The sequence below is a fragment of the Amblyomma maculatum genome, chromosome 1 (genome assembly GCF_055883805.1).
Source record: "Amblyomma maculatum isolate TAMU_Amacu chromosome 1, ASM5588380v1, whole genome shotgun sequence".
NCBI lineage: Eukaryota > Metazoa > Arthropoda > Arachnida > Ixodida > Ixodidae > Amblyomma > Amblyomma maculatum.
The window spans coordinates 310,722,896-310,743,925 of NC_139344.1; the positions used below are offsets into that span (position 1 = coordinate 310,722,896).

The following is a 21,030-nucleotide window of genomic DNA, read 5'->3' on the forward strand; positions in this document are numbered from 1 at the left end:
ATCCTCCGTACCGTCCAGCCTGTTTGATATCCCTGTCACCTTGAAGCTTTTTTCCACAGTCTCGAACGAAACCGTGGCCCACGCTTCAAGTATCCAGTGTCACATACTCCGTCATGTACTCGAGAAGTGAGCCTTCAACTTCCGGAAACATGCTCTGCTTCCCTCGGAAAGCGCGCCTCTGAACATTTGTTTTCCTGAGGGCATCTTCTTGAGAGCACCATCGCCGTACACATTTTTCGTCAACGCCGAACTTTCGTCCAGCCGCTCTTTTTCCTTCTTCTTTCGCGTAGTGAATCACTTTCAGCTTAAAGTGAGCGGTATAATTAACGTATTTTCCCATCGAGGAAAAAGAAAATCTTCAGCTCACGAGCGCAGAACAATTCAGGGCAGCGATGCGTTCCGATTGCGAGATCGCACGTGATATGCTTCGGGCGATCGAGGAAATGGCTGTAAAACGGAGGAGCGAACAGACTTGGATTGGATTGAATTTGCTGGCCTCACCCTTTGTAATGGGCGGGCATCGCTGCGGCTAGGAGCGCCCCCTCTGTAACGGAGGTGGTAGCCGCTGCCCCCATGCTCGACTTTTTTTTTCCTCAAACATTTTGTTCTCAATTCTTATTGGCAATTCTACTTCTAACCTTACACTTCATTTTGAGTGAGTGAGTGAAAAACTTTGTTAAGTATATTTAAGGGAGGGGGATGTGTAGGTGGGGTCCCTAGTCCGGGACTCCAGCGGCTGCCGCTGCTACCCGCGCACGTGTCACGAGGGCCCGTTGGGCCTCTAGTCCAGAGCTCGATAGGGCAGCCTCCCACCCCTCAATTGCTGGCACTGCATTCGGATTATCTGGAGGACTCATGGTGCGGCTTTTACTCGGGAAATTTTTTAAAAGCTTTTTTTCCCAATTTTCCTTCTAAAGTTCGGGGTGCGGCCATTACATGCGTGCGGCCATTACACGCGTGTATACGGTAATAGTCGCTAAACACAATCCTGGGGAAGTGGAGAAATAGATATTCACTGAAGTGTTTTAATGCTACCTTCGCGGTCTTCGCTGTGTACACACCAGTGCCTTAACAAATTGCGCTTTCGCTGCGGCGGCCACCTGCACTTTAGCCATAAGGGGCGTAGACCAACTACTCAACTAGACGCCGAACTTTATGTCACGTGCAGCAGCGTTGCCGTTAAAATGCACTGCACAGAAGAGCAAAGAGTAGGCAGGAGCCCGATGCAAATAACGTTGGCACGAAACGCAGTCAATGCAACATACCTTTACTTTCCTACACGCAGCGCCGCTTCAGCCGAGGTGTCATATAGGAATTGGAGCACCGCTAACGTCGCCAGGCGGTGCGAGGCAGGGACCGTGCTCTCGAGCGTCGACGGCATCGCTGCTTGGTGCCGGTGTCGTCAATGAATCTGGAAACCCGCTCCTTGACAGGACGCCGTCTTGCGCTGGACATGCAAATGACCGCATATTACCATGTCAAAGAAAAAGCAGTCACAAAAAGGAAGCGTGCTCTTAAAATGCTCCCCGACCCACATTTTGTAATCTTCCCCTCCACCCTAAGAAAACTGGTGTATAGGGTCAGACACATAAACGAAAAGCAGCTCGAATTCTTGCAGCTTTGCGTAAACAAGTCTTAGGAAAAAATTGGCTGTGGTTTAGCTTTGGTTAAACCTAGAATGAAGTGACAGCTGAAGCATGACGATGCAGAAGCGGCGGCGACCATCTGTGCTGCTCTTCACTCTCGTCTTTCCGCATCGTCTCGGCGGTGTTTCGCAAGATGCTCCTCACACTGTTCCGATGTTTCCGCCGCTCTTTGGGCTTTAGGTCATTCTCATCACCGCACAGTTTCGTCTCGCAACGCAATGTCCTCCAGATCATCAGATGCAGCCGACCTATATACGATCGTAACGAACACAGCTGCTCAGTTGCTCTTCCTCCGAGTTCATAGCACGGCTGGGGCCGAGGCACGCGGTGTGCCTCTAATATACTCGAGATTGACTTCACTGCTCATGTGACTCGCACGTAGCACGTAGCTGCTCACGCGCTAAGCTACTTCCCACGTCAGTTGACCTTTGGCCTCGACCTTAACTTTTCGCAGGAACATAGCTACCCAAAGTGGTTGTGGCTCAAGTTTCAACTTGACCTTGAAGCTGTTTCAAAGTCATTGGAAGCGCACGGTGACCTTGGCTTACCTCTCATTATGAAGTTATTGCTTAAAAATTAGTCACCGACTTGTGCTGACACAATAGCGTGAGTGTTTTGATGCGAAAGCTTTGCTACGTCATCTATAAGCCAAGATCAACCTGTCAGGCCGCTTGGCCTTGAAAAAGGTGTGTCCCTGATCCCATTAGGGGAATCTGTCCATCATTCAGTGATGTTCATGCAAAAGTATCCAAACACCTATCCAATCACCCTCTTTGCCAAAACCCAACTTAAATAATTATACTTAAGAGAAATCGCAGAAATCGATTATTGAAAAGACAGTTTTAAAGGTGCTATCGCGACTACTCTCAATGCACTACCGTGATTAACACAGCTTGCGCTCGAATCACTAGTTTCGTCGAAAAGCATGCTTAAATGCTCGCAATTTTTTCCGATACTTTTGCCAACTTTTGGTGAGATGTCAGGTGACGGCAACAGTGTCCTTTGGCTGGGAAGAGCTGTATCCACTATCGCATAAAATAAGACATTTTTAACTCCGGTTAAATTGAACATGACGTACAAAAGAACTGTAACATTACTCAGCATCGTTAAACGAGTGAGTTTGTCATTGTGAGACTGGGAAGGAGTTTGGAGAAGTGTTTAACGTCTTTAGTTGGTTTTATTTTTTGCAGCCAGAGCTACATTGGCCGCAAAGCCGCATTTTCGCTTCGGCGGTGGCCGCACCGTGGTCGCAACGCTCTTTGCGCCGTTGCCTAGCAACCGCTGTCATGCCATCTGGCATGACGTCCCTGAAATATTAAGTTGATCCTGCACTGGTTTTGCTTTTTACGTCCCGTTTAGCTGATGTAAAGTTTGGAAATACAGTCCGCATACTGGAAACTCACACAGAAAGCTGAAACTGGGTCTGCAGAAACGTTCAAATTTTGCCGCGGCAGGAGTTCTGCCGTTCGTCGTTAGGTACAGATATCACTGAAGGCAAGCTGACATCGTTCAACTGCTCAACTACCTATCTCCTTGAACTTATGCGCTTGCAGCTCTCGAGCCAGAGCTTTTGCCTGTTGGTGCAGTGGGGACATCACACACTAGAAGTGCACGGTAAGCTCAGCAATTACGCGCGCTGCATAATGATCGAAATGCTACTGTCGGCTGCTTAGTAATTATAAATATGCGCCAAATGCCATCTATTCTGTTTCTTCTTGAAAGTGAATGGTTGTTTTCATTGAGACAGCGAGCATTTTAGGTGAGCTCTAGTTTGCCGTCCTAGCCTTTCGTTGCTTGGCGTATACGTGCAGTTTTTATACTTGTGCAGCTGCCGAAAACTGTAGCATAACGAACGGTTTCTCTCGCGATCACAAATAAACATGCGCACATAGCTGGCTGAGCTGGCGGAGCGTCCAGTTTAGGGCGAAAGACATTTCTCTTGCACCAGAGCACGCATGCACCTTATGACCCGTACCAGTCACACAGCAGCCCAGCTTCGTGCGGCTGTGAAATAGAGCAGTAGAGTCGAACAATGAAATTATTAACTTGTCTGTGGCACCCTATGACGTAAGTGGCAATGTAGCGGCGGTGACGATGTTTCCAGACGGAGACGTACACGGCAAGATCGATGCTATATGCTTTGACAATTTCGCCAAAAGGCAGCCGCAGCGTTTTTTTTTTTTAATTTTATTTTAGGCTACTGCCGGTTCATGATGATGTCCATGAAACACGATTAGTCTTTTCAAGCTCACCACGGGGCAGAAAGAAGCGCGAGTCTATGTAGAAAGCCTGCGAGATACACACTGCAGCATAGGCAGGGCCGCTGTTGTACTACTCAGTAAGACTTTCCTTGCCAGCCATGAGGCGGCGCCACCCTACACAAAACTCCAGCGCCAGGCTCCTATAGATTGCAGCGCGCAGCCAGAATCAACCAACTATGGAGGAGAGCCCGGCCGCTGCTCAACGTGTAGCCTAAGCTGTCCTAAGCGTAGCCAACGCAGCTGTTGCTTTCGCAACTCAACTAGGTATAATCGGAGCTAAACCACTGCCAATTTATTGTTATGCGTACGCTGCATTAGAGTATAGGAAGGAACTATCCAGATTAACTAGCCCGAATAGCTACAGCACGTTCGTTTGCTTAGCAGCGCTACATATTGGTATTGGGCCAATGTCCCGCGTGCGCCTCACATGGGTGCATTCTGTTGCCCTGTAATTCGCTAGCAAATCGACCTCTCGCTTACCGCGGTGCCGCTGGCATGTCTTTCAGATGCCATCGGTGCCTAGTTGGTTCTGGCGGTACTCGACTGTGGCAGATGACGCCTGCCCAACGATGTTGCCGAGGCACCAGGGGCCCATGCGGCGGGCGTCACTGCTGCCGCTTACTGCGTTTGTCGCCCTGAAAGGCTCCTCAGCCGAACGTACCCGGCCTCGAGATGTTCTAGCAGTCACTGCCACGACTCGGGTGGTGACGAGCTCGGCCATGGCGAAAGCGCCGAGGTGCCAGGACCACTTGTAGCCGCGGCGTTCCGGACGTGGCATGGGCAGCTACGTAGAATGTATGCAATTTGGTGTTGCCGTCACCAGTGCTTTAACCCAGAACTGGGGAAAACCCGCCGAAAAAAAATACGCTCATGACATAGGATCGAAATTGAGACGCAGCTGTTTTTAGTGCTGCAGCACTATTACCTGCATTCTCGCAAAAACCCAATGTCTGATGCCGATTTGACCTCTGACCTAGTAGAAGTCTAGTAGAAAGTCTAGAAGTCTAGTCATAGCTGTTATCTAGCTGTAGCAGGCCTGAAGCCTTCCTGTAGCTGTGCTAACGTTCACTAAAAGTGGCTAAAAAAACTTCTTGCAGGAACATTTCAAGACATACGCTAAATGTTCATAGCTTTTTCGCTAAATCCTCTCCTGATCACTGCAATAAACAATCATGCACTATTTGGTGCACCTCTGCAGCCAAGCAAGGTTTTATCCTGACTATACTGGCCCTTCAGTGATCCTAATGTGCCCAACGGCCACATTTTCTGTGCCCTTATGCCTTACGGTGGATCAAACATCTGGATCTTTTCGCAGGTAAGCTCCTTTGTAATGCACACAAGCACAGAAAAAACGGCCTCTGCGCTCACTAAATAGCTGGATGGCTATCCTATATTGGCACTGGTTAAAAATTATTCAATATGCTATCCCGAAAATAGTGCTGTCCCAAAAGGTTGTGACAAAATCAGGAGAAAAACGCTTCAGTTGCAAGTGATGTAGACATGCAAACTACATGATGGCTGTAACAAATGCATGGCAACTATGAAAGCTGACCTGTAATACCAATGGAAATATTGTGGTGTGTGCAACTAAGCATAACAAAACTAACACTTCACATTTACTATTGTGAACACGCATTTTACTGCCTAAATTGTAGGCAAGAAGTTTTGCACTGAAAACTTAAAAACTTAAAAAGCATCGACGCAAGAATAGCAAGCCTGAACAATAATAGATGCAGACTCTGCTTCATGTTCAGCACTTGAATCTTGGGCACCCCCGATTCCCCAGCCGGTGAGTCAAAAGTCCTTCTTACGTAGCCTTGCCCTTCCAAGGAAAACCTTGATGTATAGCTAGCCGGCATGCTCTGTATTATTTGCAAGTGGAATAAATAGCATTCGAGTAGTAACGCTGTGTAGTCCACGTCCTTGTTCCTTTATTCCGTCCGCGGGTCGCTAGCGAGAACGTTGCACCTGCAGAGTGGCGACGGGGCGGAATACCGTCCCCCTCGCGTAAACTGCCACAATGGCGCCTCAAAGTGGTTCTCTCGTGCAGAAGCACTTGAGCTACTTGCCCCTCCCTAGGGACAAAGGACGATAGTCAGTTCGCGGCGTGGAGTGCCTACCCGGACTTTTAACTTTAGGCCTGAGCCAACAGCGCTATGCTGGCAAGGATAATATGCTTTCTTGACGGCGAGGTGAGAAGAGTTGCAGCGAGAACAAATGGTCATGCATGTATTTGTGTGTGTGTGCCGAGACCTTTGAGAGGTGCAGCCACGAGGTCCGTACATAGAGTGCGAGACCGAGCCGTCCACGGAGAACAGCACGCCGGAAGCAAGTGAGTGCTTCAGCTGGGACGGTGGCCCTACTTTTCTTGTACACAGTTTTAAATATTTCCTCTTCTGTCTCTTTGGCTCTGGGAGCCAGGTGCTGCAATCGGCTGACTGGTATTGCAGCCGTGATTTCCGGAAAGCACCGGGGCGCTCCGACACCGCTGGACGCGGTGGGCGCCGTTCGCTCAGAAGTTGCCTTTGGATGGCAGCAGGCGGTTAGGGCCACCCTGGGTTTCTTGGCGGAGATGCACATCCTCGCAGCGTTGCGTTCTAGCTATTGTCCTTAGCGCTAGAGCGAGTAGGCTTAAGGCTCTTTTTGGGAGCTGCCTGTCGCACATTGGAGGACAGTCTAACCGTGGCATACCGGATGAGCAAATGCGTTTTGCTTGTTTGTTTTTTTTTTTTTGTTGTTGTTGACCTCGCTGTAGCCGAACATCTCCCTGAATTAGAGAAAGCTAACTTCGTTCGAATGAACTTGGTATCTTTGGGCTGAGAAGGCGAATCGGAAATTTCGTGGAACCAAATTATTATGCGGGCAAACGAACCGCGGATGCTCGTGCTTCGTTCAGATTAACGGAATGCAGTGCGGTGCTGGATAAAATTGTTTGGCACTCGCATTGGCCCGCATTTTACCAAATGGTCATTTTGTTCAATTTATTCAGCCTTTTTGGAGATCTGGAGGGTTGTGCAGATATCAAGTGAAGCCGCCTGGGCCTGCTGCCATTGTCTCGTTCCTGCCTGCTACGCTGCGGCCGTGAATCACCGAAGCTGCGGAGTCTCACGGAACCAGTCCAGGGGAGGCCAACCCCCTTCCTGACAACGAAAGCTCATCAGCGGGAACAACACCCTCTCGTCACGCTGGCTTTTGGGACCTGCCGATGGACAGCACGGGCCCCTTTCACCTTGCTGCTCGTCGGATGAGTGTCCTGCCTGTGCGAGCTGCCCGGTGGTCATTATTGCAAGCCTCATGTGTACCCCGCGGATGGCATCCAAGGAGCAGCTCTTAACAACCATAGCTGCACATTTAAGGAGGGAGGGATGTGGAAGACCAGTTGTCTCCCCCTTCGCCCCGTGACAATGCCGGCTGGGAGAGGAGGTAAATATCTCCCCTTGGAGGAAGGAGAATCAGCAATGGGTGCGCCACCAAGACATCTGCGCGGGTTCCCACGAGAAGACGAGAGGGGGCTGCTGGATCCAGCCGGCAACGAGAGTGGTCGTCTCCCGCCGCCTCTCCCGGCAAATGCCGGGGGATAAAAGGTCACGGAGTATGCGGTGCACACTGGAGGACCCGTCGTGCACGACCGCCGGTCTTCTGGTTACCAACAGCGAAGCGACAGGTAAATACCGAACGCTCTCGCCGCCTTCTGCGGCAGACGCCGTGGTATGGCTTTGTCCGTAGAATGCGGTGCGCACAGGAGATCCCGGCCGCCATATTCACGGCACGAGCAACTGTCCACAGCCAAAGTCGCACCCCCATTCTTCAGCCAGTGAGTCAAAAGTCCTTCTTACGTAGCCTTGCCCTTCCAAGGAAAAACTTGTTGATGTATAGCTATCCGGCATGCTCTGTATTATTTGCAAGTGCAATAAATAGCATTCGAGTAGTAACGCTGTGTCGTCCCCGTCCTTTGACCCTTTGTTCCCCTCTGCGGGTCGCTAGCGAGGACGCTGCATCCGCGGAGTGGCGGCGGGGCGGAAGACCGTCCCTCGCCTACCCTATACATATTGCCCTGAACCACATTACATACGCAGCAGGTTTAAAAAATAGAACCAACACATCGCTTTACACATCCGTGGCACAATTTTATCCCCTTTGTGTCCCAGTCCTCCCCTCCAATCTTTCATCTGAAGTGTTCAGAACACTTGAGAAGAATAGTTGCTCTGTCAAGGGCAGGGGTGCAGTCCTTGCACTGGCTACAATGGCTACAAGGCAGGTTCCCCTGTGCTTGGGCTCCTTAGATTTCTTTTATGTTCTTACAAGGTTGCGTTCACGCACCTCTCTGTCTGGCCTATGTAGATGTTGCCATATGACAGGGAACTGAACACACCCCATTGTTTTTATAATCTATGAGACACGGATGGTGCCTTGTCACGCAGCCGGGTTACATTCGGTGTCAGAATTTACACCTTTGCACAATTGATGCAACTTTCTTTTGGGCCCAGAAGAAATGTGACAATGTGACGCCTAATGTGACAATATCAACTCCCACTATATTTCCTATCTTTTTGAATTTGTGTGGTACCACATGTAGGCATGATATTGCAGCTACCTTTCTTTGACATTCATATCTGGTGGGCCCCTTTTGCGATTCTTTAAGTACGCTCTCCGCAACAGCAATTAGGACATGAGCTGGATATCCGGCTTGCTCCAGACGACGCACTTGCCTCTGAAAGGCTTCTTCTTTAAGGTTCCCATTACTTTTCAAGAGTGCTCACGTAGCACGTCTTCAGAACGGCTCTTTACTAGCTTCGAGTGAGCTGAGGCATACGGGGGACTGGTTTCTACCCCTCGGCTCACAGGCCCAGCAAACGTTTTGAGAGCCGAAGTATGGTCCCAAATCTACGAACTTAATGTGACTGTCGGCCAGGCGTTCGTGAGTCACCGCCAGTGGTCGAAGACAATCTGCAAGCATTGTTAAAGGTTCAGACACTCATGTGTTCGCACAACCGTTGTCGTCGTTGAGGATAACCAACATCAACAAACCTAAAACGTAGTCTCTTCCAAACTTAGCGCATCGTTCCTGTATCTTGCCGTCATCGACCGTAAGGCATATGTCGCTCAAGAAGGGTGCGACACAAGAACCAATGCAAATTCCGTTTCGTTGAGAAACAATGTGGTCTCCGAAATATGGAAAGGTGGAATTCAAGTAAGTTCCAAGCAGCTCCTGAATAACGACGGGTTACTGTACTTCAGCTCTCAACACGTGTGCTGGGCCTGTGAACCGAGGGGTAACAAACCAGTCCTTCCGTATGCCTCAGCTCACATGAAGCTTGTAAAGAGCCATTGTGAAGTACTGCTTTATCAGCACTCTTGAAAAGTCATGGGCACCATAAAGAAGAAGCTTTTCAGAGGCAAGTGCATCATCTGGATCAAGCCGGATATCCACCTCATCCCCTAATTGCTGTTGTGGACAGCATACTTAAACAAATACGAAAGGGGCCAACCACAAATGAATCTTGAAGGTAGGTGTGATACCTCACTTACATGTGGTGTCATACAAATTGAAAAAGATAAGAAATAGAGCGGTCATAGATATTTTCCTCTCGGCCCTGAAGAAACTGCATCAGTTGTGCAAAGGTGTGAATTCCGACATCAAATGTCAGCCTGACTGAGTGATGAGGCACCATCTGCGTCTCGCAGATTGCAAAGACATGGTGTATTCAGTTCCTCTGCTGAGTGGCAACATCGACACAGGCCAAACAGGGAGGTGTCTGAACACGATTGCAAGAACATAAAAGACACCTAAGGGGCCCAAATTTAGGGGAACTTGCCTTAGACTGTAGCCAGTGCAAGTGCTGAACCCCTTCCCTTGAAAGAGCTATTCTTTGCAAATGCCGGGGCACCACCGCAAGGGTGATAGTAGGCGCTATGGCGATCTGAAAATGCGCAGATGTGTCAGTAACCCCTCTGTGTGCATTAGCGAAAAAGGAATGTCATTTCTGAATGCCAATGATAAGATGAAAGATTGGAGGAATGAGAAACAAATGTGATAACCGTGCCATGGATGCGTGAAGTGATGCGTTGGTTTTTCATTTTATTGTTCTGGACCTAGCGCCTATATAATCTGGTTGAGGGCAATAACATAGTTGCTAGTGAGAGATCTTAACGCATCCCTGTTAATACAGCACTGCAATCTAGAGTATGTAAAACCAACTTGCCACTAACTAATGTTTTAAATAAAATGCTAATTAGAATTAGAAGGCAGCTCTCTTCATTAAACCAGAACGATGGTAGAATTCATCATTAGCCAAAGGGAATGGAGACAAGGAGACTTATATTCAGCCTGATGCCTGCCCAGATGCAAAAGAAAGTGAACAAATAAAAATGAAATGCATTTACACCAGCCTATCAGAAACAATCAATACAACTGCCATTCTCTGCTCCAGTCTTAAAGGGACACTAAAGACACCCAAATATGCTATCAAAATCTAATAAACAACTTTTGGTGACACTGTCACCGTATATCCGGCAGCAAAAATCGAATTATTGCTGAGATATTGCGATAAGAAGTTGAGGTTTTTTTGTTCCAGCCGGTCAAATTCAAACTGTTTTCGCCTACTACGTAGTAGGGTAGGATGACGCACACTATGACACAAGAGAAGACTCCGTGATTGCTGGCACACGGGGAGCGGAGAATACTTCGAAGGTGCGTGCGTGCCATGTCATGATCATCCTTCGATATGCACTTAGGGCAGGCGCATCTGCTGCTCCGCGCTCGTATTTCCCGTGCCGTAGGCACAAACCAAACTATCCGAGCACGCACGAAGTGCCTGAGCCGGAACATAACCGAAACTGGAGTGGACGCCTATAGCACCGTGTTAGCTGAGAGACTAGCGGCATGTACCGACAAGCGGACGAAATTAGTATATTTTCACCATCGTTTACGTGTGATAAAAGCATGTTATCATATTCGAGACAAAACAGACTACGCATTCAAGCAATCAATGCAATTCGCATTTGTCAGCCTCCGGGATCCCTTACGCATCACGTGATTTGTAGTTGTGAGCCTCGGCCATTTCGGCCGTGGCAACGATACCTGTATTCCTGTTCTTCCTCTTTACTACCTCATAACAGCTCTGTTTTCAGAAAGAGTGGCTTTTATGTAACTGGGAACTGGCATTCTATCGATGCAAGCCCACTTCATTTTTCTCTTTAGTGTGCCTTTAAGCAGGACGCAGCTGTCGCCAAGATGCCTGCATACATGTAAAAAGAATGTGAGGTACTAACAGAGCTAATTAATGCACATGAATTAGTTTACCTCAAGTAAACATAAATGAAGCCTTGGTACAGGTCACTAGCCATAAACACACAAACTGCCCTCTGCCCATACCTGGAATATGACACCAGCATCTTTCTTTGCTGACACCCTGTTTAACTGGCTGACACGTCTCCACTAGATGCAGTATTCTTTATTTCATTTTAAATTTATATTCAGCAATTTTTTACACACTCTTTTTAAGTCTGCTATACTTAAGGTGAATAAAGCCAGAACACATTTTTAATGAACTCCCACCATACAAAAAAATATATATATATCTTTTCTGAAGCAAACCTGACTTTTGTTTTATTCATCAGCCGTAATACGGCACATACAACTGGAGTGGAGCAGAGCCATCTGAAGTCAATAACTATTCCGAAAATTTTTCACAATTACTTCAATTCTAGAGAGCAGCATTAACTCAGTTCATCATATTTATGCAGTTACCAAATGGCACTTTAATTAGCTCTGTAGTACACTGCCTTCTCACTTTTTTTGACTTAGGTAAATGCTCATCAGAACATAAAAGTCTATTTTGCCAATGATTAAGCACACGAGCTATGTGTTATTCGTCACTCTTGTTTCACTTTCTAAGAACTAATAACAGAATGGAATAAGCTTATTAACAATGAAACGTTACAGCAATATTAGGATTCATTTACGAGAAGTAAAGTTTCTGCCAAGAAATGCATTGTTGTATTATTGGGTTGTACTTTTCATTTTGTTTAACATTTGTCAATGACTGGCAGTGATAGCCCTAGTTTGCGTTTCTTTCAATTATTATTCCCTCTGCTTACTGCGAAAGAGGAGTTTATTATATATACTTCTGATTTTCACCCTGACATTTCATCTCCTGTACTTCTATTTTTTCTCATATTCCCGCACCTAGGCTGAAAAATCCCATGTGTAACTATTTTTTTTAATTTATTGCAGTTTGTAGCAAAATACAGTTTTTGCCGTGGGACTGAGGCTAAAGGTGACATACAAGTCACCTGACTGGGCCTTCGGCACCACAATTGACATGTACAACACAACGCAGCAGACACAGAGCAGCACAAAATAGTCAGTCATATGTCAGAATGCAATACATATACAAACCAGGAGTAAAACACATAAAATGCAATCTTTAACATACATCAAGGTAACAGTGTCAACAGTAATTGGTATTACACAACAGAAATAGGAAACAAATAGTCACACATGTTCCAAAAGGTACATCTTAATTTTTTTTTTTAATGTTAACAAGGAGGATGATTGTTCAAGTAGATAAAATATGTCAGGATAACAGTTCAAAAGGTTAGGGATTTGCCAGTGAATTAACTGCATTCCATACCCGGTGCTTATGCGAGGTTTTAAAAAGTTCACATTACTAAAGACGTAATGTGGATTTGTGTTGATAAACGTACTTAAAAACATTACTGTCAGTTTTGTATTGTCAGTATATAAATTCGGATAGTCGTTGTTTATAGAGAGCTGTAATACTTAATATATTACTTAGTTTAAGGTATGCAGACACAGAATCATATCTAGACAGATTGTAAATAAACCGAACTATAAATCTTTTCCATGTTGGTCTGTACCCACTCCCTATACCAACAGGCAGTACTGAACACGAGACTGTACCGTGGAAAAATATAGTTGCTTCCTCAAGTGCATTGGCAGAAGCAGGCGAAATTTATTCAGTATACCTATGTATCGAACTGTTTTGCTGGATACAAAATCTACATGATAAAACCAGCGGAGGTTTTCGTGAAGTAGAACACCTAAATACTTATGCACTGAAACACGTTCTAAGGAGATAGATTGGAACGAAAGTGCGATATTTTTATTTATTGGTTTATTGACAGCTGAAAAAATTATATATTTCGTTTTATTAACATTTAACATCAGCTGGTTTGCACAAAGCCATCTCGACAGATCTTCAAGCCATTTGTTAGCTGCAGACACTAGAGAGGGTAAGCTTGGTGAGGAAAAAAAGGCGCTCGTGTCATCGGCATAGAGCAAGGTATTGGAAGTTCCAGGGATAGCAATGATATCATTTATAAGAAATAATAAAGGGCCTAGGATGGAACCTTGAGGAACACCGTATTTTATGAATTCAGGATCCGAGGCAAAAGCATTTATAACGACAAACTGAGAACAGTTTGACAAGTAGCTTTGAAGCAGTTGAAGTGCGACGCCTTTTCTTCCGTACTGTGGCAGTTTTTCAAAAAGTACTTCATGCTTAATTGAGTCAAAAGCTTTGTTGAAATCCAGAAAAATTCCTATAGTACACAACTGCATGTCTATATTATGTGCTATCTTATCTTTAATGAATAATAGAGCAAATTCAGTTGACTTACATCTCTGGAAACCATACTGGACTGCAGAGAGCAAGGCATTTTCACTCAAGTGCTTAGTTAGCCTTAGATTAATTACTTTTTCTACTATCTTGGAAAACAGTGGGAGGACTGATATTGAGTGATAGTTACCGATACAATCGACGGCACCCCCTTTGTGTAGAACTATGACTTTAACAATTTTCATTTTATCTGGAAATATTCAGATAGAATATCCAAAACCGCTTTGATTGGTGCCACCATAATACCATCGAAACCACATGAACTGTTATTTTTAAGGTCATTAACAAGGTGAACAATTTCGGTTTCTGTGACTGGATAAATAAGCATGGACTTAGTCAGGTTACACTGAATATACTTATCGAAATCATAAGCACCAAAAGTAGTAAAAGATCCAAAAGTTAAAAAATGTCTATTGAACACATTACTGAGAGCTATCAATCTTTAATTCGGCAGATAAAACTGTATAGTGTTTACCAAGTAAGCTTTTTACAACACACCATGTCTTTTGAGGATCATAATAAATGTCAGCAAATTTGTTGCATAGTAGTGGACACGTGCTTTCTTTATATCATTACCTAACTTGTTACGGATCTTTTTGTATTCCTGAAATAATTTCTCTCTGCATGATAGGAACTCATGGAAAAGAGCATTTCGAGCTTTTATTCTTATCACTAAGTCGCATGTAACCCAAGGTTTCCTAGCCCTTTTGCTCTTCTTTTATTGTGACGGTAGGGAATGCATTATACAATTCAATTATTTTTTCGAGGAATCGTTCGTATAAGTCATTGGGGTTTAGAACTGATGCAGCATTCTTGCATGCAGCATTCTTAAATAAATAATAAATTATTTATCGGGGCATTCCAGACTTTGATAAACACCATAACACTGAACAAGCTTACCCTGAACATGAAGGCTGGGCTTACAAATCCCTATAAAATAAACATGTGAGAAATAAATTATGACACACAGAAAAAAGTACCTATTCATGGTGGTGGTCAAGTGTCGAGGTAGCTTTTGAGCCAAGCCATAACTGCAGAACGTAGGTCTATGTCTGATGCCGAATACATGTCGGCATTTTTCCAGACAGCATCTACAAAGGACACAATACAAAGCTGTAACACACCTTGATATTTGCTTAAGACAGGCAACAAAAATACGTGAGAAACCAAGCAAGATACAATCAATTAAAACTGACTGCTGGGCTAGTTGGTGCATAGTCCTTTCCTTTATGTGACAAGCAAGACACTCTCGTAGCATACCAACGCTATAGTGAAAATCAAAATTCAAAATGACTTAACAGCTCTGACCTCTCCCTTTGACAAGCAGCTTTCATCATGCAAAATATAAACTGCATGCAGTTATCATGAATTGCTCAGTCTGCCTTTCTCAACTCTCCAGTGCTCTTCCAGATGTATGTTAAGCTTGTGCAGTGAAGGTATTCACCTTCACTGCACAAGTGACTGACAAAAGCAATACTAGCTGCAGTCTTGCACGGCTAGTGACGAAACATGATTGTTAAAAAAAAATGCATAGAAGCGATTAAATAGGCTTTTGTTTTCTTTCTGCCGCTGCGTAGTTTCGCCTTAATCAAAAGGGAGTTGTAGGCCGCTAAAGCTTTTGCGCCGACTGCGAACGAGACTTGTGTTTTCAGCTGCGTACACAATGGCAGCGATTGAGGAAAAATGGCAGCTTACAAAGTTCCCCACATGAGAGTGAACACAGGTCAAACTGAAAATATGGAAGCACTTTTACTCACACTTGGAAATAATGTGCCGCAGGAGCTAGGAACAGCACCCACACTCGCCTCCACTCTCCAGCAAAATGCAGTACGGATGCAGGACTTTTACTCACAATGACTGTGCTGAAACAAAAGAACTCGGCGACTCTTGCTGCAGAGCGCGCGAAATCGGCGAAGACTGCGCAGTGGCAGTCACGCGAATGCCGATCCATTACAGCCAAAGTTACTAAAATCACGTACACGACAGAGTAATGAAGCCACAAAAAACGCAAATTGTCCTGTATTCACAGAATGTACAACCAAACGCACTAAACACGCCGCACGCACACACCGTTTCAACGGCTTCAACCGTTCCAAACATTTGAAACCTGACGATGCTGATGCTGATGCGGCCATTCCCCTTTGTATCGGGTGATCACAAAGTTCTGGATCAGGCCAGGAGAAACGGGTAGAAAAATTGAGGAGTGAGAGAAAATTCTATGCTAAATGTTCAGTCAAATAGTCCGAAGAAGTAAGAAAGAGAGAGAAAGAAGAAATTTAACAGGCTTCTTTGTTGCGCCACCTAGGGGTAGCTCGGCTGGAAACGCTGATTGGTGGACACGCCGCGGCCTGGCGTGATTATAGTGCTCTAGAATATTGGGCAGTGTGACGACCGGCGCCGGAGAGCGGGCCGCTTTTGCGATGACAAGAACCGACTCCCGCGAGAGGGCGCGACGTGCAACAGGGGTGCCACGTTCGCCGCTCGGCGCGTAGCGGCCGCGGGAAGCGGGGGTACAGAGGAGGGGTGCGGTTCTCTTTGGAGCGATTTTCAGACGGTACGCAATTAGTGTGATAATTAATAAAGAGGCGACTTATTCCAGGTGCTTAAACTGATCCCTGCCGTTCTTTTACGTCTATCTGGAGACATCGTGCACAGTTGGGTTGTCCTTCGGAGCAGCGCGCGATGTTTGAATCGTTAACTGAAACTCTCAATTTTTCTTCCTGCGGACAGTTACAAATCGTCCAGATGAGAAATTTGTACTTAATGTTTGCAACAAAGCGTGGTGTTTTGCATTCGTTTTTGCAAGGGAATAAAGGCTACTGCCCAGGAGCGCTATTAACACGCGGAGAAAAACAGTGTACATATGCGAATCAAAGCTTGTGCTTCGTGGCCTCTTTAGGAACACCTATTTTTTACAAACCTTATTTACGAACACCTGCTTACATTTTGCAGCTAGCGCTTATTAATAACAACGTTTATATTAAATCGCCAGTAATCTGTAATATATCTTTTTAATGGGTGTTCTTTATGTGCCCTGATCACCGCTTATATTAAATTACAAATACAGTGTGCGAGCAAAACACATTTATTCACTACCGTACTAATTTAAAGCACTGTGGTATTTACCGGCAAAAAAAAAAAAAAACAATAAACAAGGTATACGCGACTTAAGCATTTATTCTTTGTTCGTGATTAACATATACGTATATCACGGACATTTGTTTGCGTGCCACTAACCAAAGAGGGAACCAGCTGTTTAGATGAAAAAAACAAACAAAAAGTCAAGTACAGTTACGGCATTACTTCAAATAAAATGTGAAAAATTAAACCTGTCACATACGTAATACGTTCATAGTGGGCACTTGAGTGCGGACGCTTTACTGTCATCAAATGGTACAGAGCAAAAAAAAAAAAAAAAAAAAAAAAAGCACTGATTGCACGTCGCATTGGCAGGTATGATGCAGTTTTTGGCGCGCACCGAGAGAAAGCGGAAAAATGCGAAAAAGATATGACGAGCACCTGATACGCAAGCAATTAATATAATGCCGAAATCAAATGCGGACATAGTGCGTGTTTATTCTTTGTGTGTTGTATGAAATATGAGTAATCGACTGGATATACTTGCAACTACTGCTTACCGGACTATATATAATCGGGCTACTTGCCGCGGGTGCTCTTTGCAATACTAACCAGACTATAATTGTTAACAAGGCTGATATTACACGTGAAATACTTCCAAGGGATTTTAATTATTTTCCCTTTGGGAACTCTTGTCGTGATTCGCTTACTTCGCGAAGCCGCAAAAACACATTAAATTTCATTGCTTCAAGTGGGAGCTTTTCTGGTGCTCCAAATAGGCAAACTTTTTGAACCTTCACATTTTACAGGAAGTTTGCAAAATCTGAAGTGCAGAGCAGTAGAAAAGGACCGTGCATCCGAGCCAAATTTTTGAGTAAATTGCGACCTAGCTTCGAACCTATAGCGCTATTTTTGTTCGTGGTGAGAAACCGTGCCGACCTCACAATCTCTATTTCGCAGAAGGATGATCTAGCGGAAACGAATAAGCGTACCCTATAGCCTCTGCGTCCTCTATTTTCCGTCGTTATTTCTTTTTCAAAGTTATTCATTTTTTTTTTTATTTTGTATGTACATAAAACAGGACTAGAGCTATCTTCTGGAGGCAATGACTTGCATATTACCGGTGGCTTGCGCACCCTAGAATGGAAACATTTTCTTGCAGAATTAGGTCATCTCTACCTCCATGCGGGGTAGTCTACATTTAATTCATTCCAACTGAATGCCGACTTCTCTTGTGGCTTCAGTGACGTACTGTAGTCGTCATAGTTGGCGTGGGGAACAACGGAATATACCATTTTGGACTGTTTTGATAATGGGGTTACTGTGACCAGTTTTAGTCAGTGCTCGAACGCACGTGTTGTATGTCTCACTTCTTCATACATCCTGCCTTCACACTGCCCTCTTTTCAAAACGACTACATTTCTGGACGTGAATTAGGTGCTTTAGGAATGCTAAAGCACGCTGTACAGCGAGTGAAGCGTGCTGTGCGAGTCGTACGCCGGCCCTCTCCAAGCTGTTTTCTTCGGAGCCAACTCCTGTCATGTTACTTCCCCGAGGTGTTGCCGACGGCCAAAATGGAAAATAAATTAGGTGATTGCTAACAGTACTGAGCACCGTTAACCGGCATATTAGTAAAATCTTGTCGCGAACAGCTCGAGACGACGCACAAGCAAACAAGAACGTACAGTCCGCGCGGCATCCGCCCCGCCGCACAGCGCGCATACGCGGGCGCCCGGACGGCTGACACACCAGTTGCTGGTGGCGCCCTCTGCGCTGCGGCGCCTCCGTCATCGCAAAAGCGGCCCCTCGCTCCCATGCATTTCGCGGCGCGGTCGACACACTGCCCAATCTTCTAGAGCACTATAGCGTGATGTATTTTGCGTCGGGCTCGATGCTTAACCGGACGTGACGTAGTCAAAAACTGGGTTTGCTTGTTCTTTTTCGTCCCTAGACGCTCTAGGGAATCGCTAGGTGCCCCCGCTCTGGCAACGCGGAGTGGGCGGGGGATAGGCCTCCTCCGCCTACTCCCCCGCTAACAGACCCAGCAACTGGCCGGACAGTGGACAAACTTAGAGAGTTCCTCACAGGCCACTTCACCGCAGTATTTGGGTCTACGGATGCTGTCGATCCTCGCCCGATAGACATTGTGCGCACTGTTACCGAAGCTGGGAATCAAAGTACCCAGAGCCAAACCGCTCTACGGTGGGCGGTCTCTAAGCGGACAGTGGAAGGTGCACTGAAGCACATCAGCGCGGCAACGGCCACCGGTCCAGACTGTCTGCCAGCTCGTGTGGTCAAATGCTTTGGGGATGAAGCAAAAGAACAGCTGGCAAACATCCTCACGGACATCATCCAAGAAGAGGCACCAATCCCGGACGACTGGAAGCATGGTAGGGTTACGCTTGTCCCGAAGCGGGGCGGGGACCCAAGCAACATCAAGGATTACCGCCCCATCACGGTGACCAGCGTGATATACCGCCTTTTCGCTCGTGTAGTTAGGGACTGGCTGAGTGGATGGGCGGAGACGAGGGGCGTTCTCACTGAGCTTCAGAACGGCTTCCGCCCCGGGCGCCGACTGGACGACAACATATTCATCTTAACCCAGTGTGCAGAGATAGCGCAGAGAGAGGGGAGGTCGCTGTTGTGGAGAAGGCATATGACAATGTTCCCCACGCGTCCCTGCTCAGCTGTTTGGCCAGTCTCGATGTGCCAGGAGAGCTCCTATCCATGATCGCTCGGGTATATGCAAACAATATAGTGACCGTCCACTTCGGAGATGCAGTGTCTGCGCCGCTTTCCGTCACCAAGGGCCTCCGCCAAGGCTGCCCTATGTCACCACTGCTACACCTGCTCTATGTGTCCAGGATGGAGCGGGCACTAATAGAGTCATGCCTTGGCTTCCGATTGCGGTTCACCACATGTGGAATCGACGAAAATCGCCGTCTACCTGGGCTGGCGTTCGCAGATGACTCGGTCATCATGGCAGAATCGCCAGCGGAAATGCAAGCCATGCTGAACATTTGCAATTCGGAAATTGTCTCCCTGGGACTTAAATTCAGTGCAAAAAAGACGGCCGTCGTCCGCTTTGCAGGGCACGCCAAAGAGGAAGCAGAGCTGAGGCTTGGTAAAGAGAGGCTGGCAGTACTTACGGAGTACAAATACCTCGGGGTGAAACTCTGTTCCACCAGTGGTAGAATCTGCAGCCTCCAGGAAGAATCGGTGCGAAAGGCAGCTACGCGCGCCCAAGCAATACTCCGCCGACGTTGCCTATGGGGCTGCAACAGATTCGTCATGGTGCGAGACCTGTGGAAGATCGTCCACGTCCCCGGGCTCACATTTGCGAACGCAGTGGTCTGCTTTTCGGCGACAACGCGCAACTGGCTGGAGCGGCGGCAGCGTGAAGTGGGGCGACTAGCACTGGGCTGCCATTGTAGGGTTGCTAACGAGGCAGTACAAGGAGACCTGGGGTGGTCCAGTTTCGAGGCCCGGGAGGCAACGAGCAAGCTGGGATACCGCGGTCGCCTCATTTTTATGGCACCGGAGCGCTGGGCACGCCGAGTGTTCGAATATTTGTCGGCCACATGCATTAGAACGAGTTGGACGGCCCGGATCTACCAGCTCGAAAAAAAGTTCGGACTTTTCAAGGACCCCGTAGCGGCAGAAACGGCTGGAAAGTGGGCTGCCGAAGTGCGGGAGCGAGTGGTGGAAGCCGAACGCCTACAGTGGTGCGCCAGCATGGAAGGCAAGGCCACCCTGACTCTCTACCGGAACCACAAGCGGAACATAGCTCAGGTCCCCTCTATCTCTGGAAAGTAGCGAAATTGTAAGATCTTTGCCGCCGTTTCCCTCTCCCGGCGCTTTCCTCCTCGCCCCTCTACGCTCCCCTCTCCAGAGAGAGAGTGAGGGCGGGTTTTCTGGTTCGTCGTTGGCTGCCGGGCCCCCTGACGTGACAAACACGTCACCATACGTCATCAACGCGCGCAAAATCTTGTTTTGCTTGTTTTTTATTTTCTCGCTGCCGCCATTAAACTGCCTCGCCGTACTAGAGTCCCTAGAAGTATTTGCTAGTCTGCCGTCCGAGCGGGGTTCCCTATGGAACCGGTTGGCCGCTTCCCGGATGAAAGCGCAGGGGGCGCTGTACGCATTCGGAGCGTGGTCGCGTTGTGTACGTGGTGCTGTACGTGGCGGTTGTGCCGTACTGCGAATCTGCGCCGCGCTGATCCGTTGGTGCCGTGACAAGGCTCGTGCACCACGTGCACTTTTTTCGCTCGCGAGCCGGAATGCGCGCAAATTAGCTAGCATGTGTGCAAGTGTGCCTTTTTTATGGATATGTGATCGCGTCATGTCCAGAAAACGGGGTAAGCGTGATAGCACGTGTTTCTTGCCCGGGTGCAAGACCGG

The 21,030-nt window shown here is 46.9% G+C and overlaps 1 protein-coding gene and 1 long non-coding RNA gene across 3 annotated transcripts; one reads left to right on the forward strand and one right to left on the reverse strand.

Annotated features, from left to right (window-relative positions):
• Positions 1-1,271: 1,271 nt before the first annotated feature.
• Positions 1,272-15,783, reverse strand: LOC146207069 (uncharacterized). 2 transcript variants are annotated; one of them, XR_014703310.1, is made up of 4 exons: positions 15,309-15,783; positions 14,532-14,642; positions 4,569-4,691; positions 1,272-1,447 (listed from the first exon to the last, which is right to left on the reverse strand). It is a non-coding gene; the product is annotated as an uncharacterized LOC146207069 (long non-coding RNA). The 2 variants fall into 2 exon arrangements; XR_014703309.1 differs by having other exon boundaries at positions 4,388-4,691.
• A 3,573-nt stretch (positions 15,784-19,356) lies between these two features.
• Positions 19,357-20,445, forward strand: LOC146207070 (uncharacterized). Its single transcript, XM_084576212.1, has one exon. The coding sequence runs from the start codon at positions 19,357-19,359 to the stop codon at positions 20,443-20,445; it is 1,089 nt and encodes a 362-aa protein (XP_084432338.1).
• Positions 20,446-21,030: the final 585 nt, after the last annotated feature.

What these genes read in the sequence shown, in the direction of transcription:
- LOC146207070 (XM_084576212.1), top strand. Translation starts at nt 19,357, where the DNA reads ATGATCGCTCGGGTATATGCAAACAATATAGTGACCGTCCACTTCGGA.